The 6,034-nt window shown below is 38.9% G+C and overlaps 1 protein-coding gene across 1 annotated transcript; it reads left to right on the top strand.

The window, feature by feature from the left end:
- Positions 1 to 848: 848 nt before the first annotated feature.
- LOC148735200 (uncharacterized) lies at positions 849 to 4,161 on the top strand. Its single transcript, XM_088752890.1, has 10 exons — positions 849 to 984; positions 1,123 to 1,208; positions 1,583 to 1,703; positions 1,791 to 1,925; positions 2,085 to 2,251; positions 2,488 to 2,626; positions 2,745 to 2,908; positions 3,019 to 3,098; positions 3,238 to 3,448; positions 3,601 to 4,161. The coding sequence occupies exons 1-10, from the start codon at positions 849 to 851 to the stop codon at positions 3,763 to 3,765; spliced, it is 1,404 nt and encodes a 467-aa protein (XP_088609016.1). The 3' UTR covers positions 3,766 to 4,161.
- Positions 4,162 to 6,034: the final 1,873 nt, after the last annotated feature.

The following is a 6,034-nucleotide window of genomic DNA, read 5'->3' as shown; positions in this document are numbered from 1 at the left end:
ATGTCTGGATTTAGAATCAAATCTAGCATTTCTGGAACATATATTTTCTCTCTTCAATTCCTCCCCGTCCTAAGGGCCTTTGGGAGTTGAACGGATTTATTTTGAACTTCGCGCGTGCATATTAAAAACTCTAAGCTCCGCCTTCATGAACAATTGAGCAATTATAAACAATGGCAATGTTTTACCTCATTTACATCTATATACGAAATCAGTAGTAGCTGTGGAATGGCGGTAAATATTTGAAATTTAAAACATGATAAGCACTTTTACATCAAGTTAAGAGCAAAAGGACAACGAAAAATATACGCAGGCACGCACGCATAAAGTACGGGTTAAACGACTATAGAAAGTTAACGGACAATGAAATTTCACGTCCGTTCACTTGGCGTATCAGAGACTGCGACAAACGGAGGCTAACATTTTGTGGTCCAGCGAGTTTCGATTTAAAAGCATTAAATTGAAAGTAATAAGCGACGTCATTACTTGCATAAATTTCGCAACTGTAGTCCGTTGAGACCAGTCAACTCAACCACCTTCATTTAGAAAGCATTCGAAAGAAGTCCACCAACAGTCTCTTCGCTGCTAAGTAAATCAACGTGTTCCGTTCAAGAATTGCAGCGAGTTGATCGGGAGCTCTTTTCAGAGCTCATAGAAACCCCGATCAACCCTGCATTCTTCCACATGTCTATTCCGTTTGTTGATGGCTACAACCCGATGTTTAACCTGCAAATCAACGGAGAGGGGCTGTGGCAGTTGCGAGAGTGCGTCAGCAAAAACACGAACGCCTTATGTGCAGTTCTTCAAGAGAAATTGTCTAAAATTGGATACCAGTTAACGTCAGAAAAGCCATGCGATCCACATTTTGGTGTAAAGTTGCACTTCACCCAAATGAGATACTTCGTGGGCCAAGTGAGAGTATGAGCGAGGTGAAAAGGAGAGAGGAAGAACTAAAGGAAAATGAGAAATTACGAAAAGAGGTGGAAGGTAAGAAAAACGGTCGGAGTGATCAAATTGAAACTCGAGTAACGATCTATAGCATTGCAATTAAGATCACCAGTTATTAATTCGTCGTTTCAGAATAAACCGTATCAATCTGTCTAAATAAGTCTATTTATATTTCAGACAAGGTATCCCAGCTTTATGAAGCCATGGCTGAATTAAGGAATCTGCAAGCTCAACAGGGTCACCAAGGCAGGCGTATTTCGGAGGTTGGACCACGTCAACAGCACCGTCACATTAAGGAGTTAAGGTACTAACATTTTTCCCTTCTACGTATAGTCTCAAGCCAAATGAGCCGTGATATCACAAATCCGAAGACGATTTTACTCTCTTCTCATGGCTTTTCTTGGTGGGAAACGAGGGGAGAGGAAATGTCTTCATTCTCCCCTCTATTCTCTCACCATTACTTTTTCAACTAGTTGAGAGAATGTTTATTAATCAAGGCCTGTTCTCTACAGTAGTCATTTCCTTCATTCTCATGAATTGAATGTTAAATCAAGTAGTGGTATTGTGAAGAGAAATTAGACGTTGATTGGACTTAGAGGCTTAAACAAGAAAATAACATATTTCATTATTACTGTAGGGAAAAGCTGAAAAATCATTATGGTTTGCTGAGACTTGTGGCTTAACTCTGAAAACCCTCCACATGGAAGACACAACTGGGCGCCAGGTCACTGTTAACCTTGGTCAAGCCACTCATTCAGGTAAAAGCACTCTAGCTCTGACTGGTAACATTTCCAAGATATATCTTGCAGTTGAAACTAAGCTGGTAATTTTATTCCCATACACAGCAAATGCCACATCTTCAAGTGAGGAAGGTGAAGTAGACCAGTCCAGGCCATCATATGAAATGCTTGACAAGGAGGAAAAGGAAAAAGTCAAAACCATTTTGTTCATTTTGGATCGTTTGTCAATATCAATGAAAGGTAACCATTACTCATAACTGATATAATCTGCCACACAAAACCCTACCACATGACTACAATTTAATTATTTGCCAAAAATGGGCAAACTGATGGCAAGACACTGACAAACCTGGATTTCCATGATGTAAAAAAATTATTTTAATTTTTACAACTTTCAAGGTTACCATGAACTGAGTCAAGTGCAGCCATCACTCCCTAAAACTCACCTGCTGGAGAGCTGTTCTAAGTCCTTGGACAGTGAGTGGGAAATAAAGAGAACACCTGGACAGGCCCATGGTGCAGAACTCCCTCTGAAGATTCTCCTTGAAAATGAATTACGGCAGATTGTGAGTAGTAACAGTAAAGCATGGCCAAATTTAAGTTGCAATGAAAAGCTGAGTTCTTAAGACTGTGAACATGAGATTGTAAGCCCTGGACTTAAAATGACAGACACCATGATGGCTTACATGGTATGTAGTTAGAGTTAACACAGACAAAACAAAAGCCAAAAGTTCACCCAGGTATGATCTAAGGATAGTCCTATTTTTACCAAGTAAGAGTTCTTTCTTTTTTTTCCTTGTAGCTTAAGACCAAGGAAGGGCCACTTGAAAAGCTTAAAGTCAACATCTCTGGAGATGGGACAAAAAGATCTAATACCAGCAACCTCTTTGTTTGCTCTTTTGCATTGGTGGAACATGGACAGAACTGCTTGTCGAGCTCAGGTGAGTACTTGTTCAACATGTAATCCTCCAGTAACTTGGAAGTCATAAGAAAGAGGAGTTTTATATACCATGCTTTAATGGGAAGTCTGATGTTATTTCTTTTTCAAACCTTTCACAGGCAATCACACAATTGCTGTGGTAAAGGGGAAAGAAGATCATGATACTCTTAGAAAGTCCTTAGCCAATGTTATCCAAGATGTCAACAAGCTAGTAAAGGATGGAGAGATAGATGTTGATGGGCAAATGGTAAAACTTGAATTCTTCCTTGGAGGAGATTACAAGGTAAATGACTTTTTCTGTTTGTTTGATGAGTAAAGAGTGACAAACTCAAACCATTTGATAACGAATCATTTGACTAATGTTAGCACTACTTTCATGTTTCATTTTTGCAGTTTTTGCTTATTGCCATGGGAATGAAAGCTGCCACTTCTAATAATAGCTGCATTTGGTGCAAGATCCATAAGAATGAAAGGTAGAGATTTTTTGACAACTTTAACATTGAGATATATATAGCCAGTGTAACTACTAGAAAACCTAGCTTACTTCATGTAAAATAACAAGTATCAGTGGTATACGATATAACCTACAGTACCTTATTTACTGGGTTTCAGGTGCAACATGTCACATTCATGCGAACACTTTGCAAGTGCAGCCATGGCAAGAACCATTTTCAAGTCATGGTCCAAGCAAACAGGATGCCATTCCGATCCATTCTTCCAAATACCAATTGATAATGTTGTCTTGGATGAACTCCACCTGATGCTCAGAATAACAGACAGGCTGGAGCAGGGATTAATCCTGGACATACTGAAATGGGACACAGTAAGTTGATGATAATTATTAAAGAGCATTGAGACTTATGTACAGTATAATGCACTTTAAGAACTGCATTATTGTTATAAGAGCAGTTGGACACATCTCATCCAACCCACAGCAAAATCTGAAATAAATCAATATTTCAAACATTTTTTCAGGATGATAATTATTCTAAACCAAGCAGCAGGAAAACACATGACCACCTGGATGCCTTACTGAAAGCATTCTGTTCACTAGGAGTCAGTTTGTCTGTGTACAAGGTCACTGATGGCAAATGGGAATGGACATCACTCTTAGGAAGGGAGAAAAAGATCCTGCTGTGAAAACTACCAAGCTTGTTTGAGCAGATTTTACCCCCAAGCAAAGTAGAAAATACAAGGCAACTGTGGACCGTAAGTATTGCTGAATCTGTATATAAACAAAATGTTACAGACTGAAAATATTCCCTTGCACAGGTTCTTTAATGACTTTGCTGCTTACAATTTTTTCCAAATTGTTTGGTCCTAATCTATAGATCACCATTTAGAATTTCAGAGAGCTGTTAGAGATGATGAACAAGGAGAAAATAAGTGAAGATGATATCACAACATTTGAAAGAAAGGTATTTATTTAACAAAGGAATGCTGTTTGTTTTTTATGATAAACTAAATTCGGAGATAAAGTTCTACAAGTTGTGACATTCGATTACAACCATTTATGAAGATTTCAGTTAGAAGTGAGCTAAAATAGGACCGTGCACGATTACTTACAGGCTTTGACTTGGGGAAAGGATATGGTGGCAATGTCTGGCTCCGGACCGGGCTATGCACAGACCATCATCATAACACCATATAATGATGCATAGCATGATATTCCATGTTCCTCTGATGATGAGAAAGCATGGAGGCCTGAGATTTTTCAGTGGACAAGGTGTGTACCCTTTCAATGAGCTTTCAAAAAATACAAATTCAGGTAAATATGTATGACAGAAATGGGTTCCAAAACATGAAAGTCTGTTTAATTCCAATTTCCAAATGTGGACAAACTTCATTTTGTTGAGGTTACCAGTCGGAAAAATATGTTAAGTCAGTCTCATGTCTGGACCATTCTTGTTTTAAAATTGATTGATATTTTGTATATAATTATGTCATTATGTAATTCTGTATAATGTCTACGTAAAATAAAAATGTTATTGACAAAAATATAAAATTTTGATAGAACATGTATTGATTCAGTTGACACTGTAGCTGAGATTTTCCTCATTTGATTTAATTTCAAAAGGCGTTGAAAAGAAAAATGATGAAATGAGACGGTATTTCCACCGAAAAATTAACCATTGGGATGCCGCAACAAACGTGCTCCTGGTAGAGAAGCGCCAAGAAGCCTTGAGAGGGTACCAGAGAGAGACAAGGGAATACATAAAGAGGAAGGCATCATTTTGGATTGAGGGAGGGAAGCAGGAAGCTGCCAAGAAAGTTCCCCGCATTTCAACTGTGGAACCACAGCAGAATAAAACAACCACCCAACAGGAAACCCTTGCACAACTTAAAAAAATGAAAGTCACAGAACTCCTCTCCCTTCTAACTGACATAACTGGAAGGACATTCAACAACAAAAAAAGAAAGCAAAACTTAATTGACCTGTATTTCAGTGAAACTAAAGTTAGGGAAGATTGAAGTGTTATAAGTCTAATGAAGTTTGTATACAAGAAAACAAGACAAACATTGTGTGTGGTCTTCAAATTTTAGAAATACGTACACACTATAAAAAAACAATACCATTGAAGTTGGTAGAAGAAAAAAACAGCGCCACATACCTCCAAGTGTTGTTGAGATCTTGCCTGTATTTGTCTTGCCTGTTTTTCGGAGCGATACATTCATACGTCATACTGGGCTAATTAATGGCGAGTGCAAAGTTTATAAGCCAGCAAAAGTACCATTAAATAGCTCCATAGTTCCTTATTCGTTTGATTGCGACTCATCCGCCGGCCGAATCGAATGATGTTAAATCCAACAACCAAGGCATCATGAAAAACCTCGACTGTAATTAAACTGCGCGCGCAGAAAGTGCCCTCAGACGGCCGCTTGCTCACAAGTTCTCGTTCCCAGAGTATTCTCTTTCACTGCCCTATACCGTCGGTTTAGTCCTGGTGATCAAAATATCACCAATGTTAGTTTTTGTACGACGGTCAAGTTCGACGGACAAAAAAAAAAAGTAAAACAAGCGTGTTGAAATGGCCAGTCCAACATCAGGACAACGAGAGGAAACAACGGTATGGCAGCTGATATGTACAATTGAACTCAGTTTCGAGTTGCGATAGTTTTGGACGTCTTTCGACCATGCTTATCGCACAACTGTTCATTTCGCGGCTCACTTTTTCCGATGGCCAAGTGCGCGATTTCGTAGAGGAATTGGGAGCCTATTTAGAAGGCCATTTGGCGATCTTGGACAATGTGAGTACCACAAGTAGCTGTTTAAAGGCGTAAAATGTTACGCGAAAATTCTCTATGGTTTACCCATAGCTAGGCCAGAAATGCCAGAGCCGGTTCAAATAATTTGTTTCTTTCTCAGACAAAACCACTGAGTGACCACCTGGCAAGATGGTAAGTAGTG

The sequence above is a fragment of the Stylophora pistillata genome, chromosome 3, assembly GCF_964205215.1.
Source record: "Stylophora pistillata chromosome 3, jaStyPist1.2, whole genome shotgun sequence".
Taxonomy (NCBI): Eukaryota; Metazoa; Cnidaria; class Anthozoa; order Scleractinia; family Pocilloporidae; genus Stylophora; species Stylophora pistillata.
This window is presented reverse-complemented; position numbering and strand designations above follow the sequence as displayed.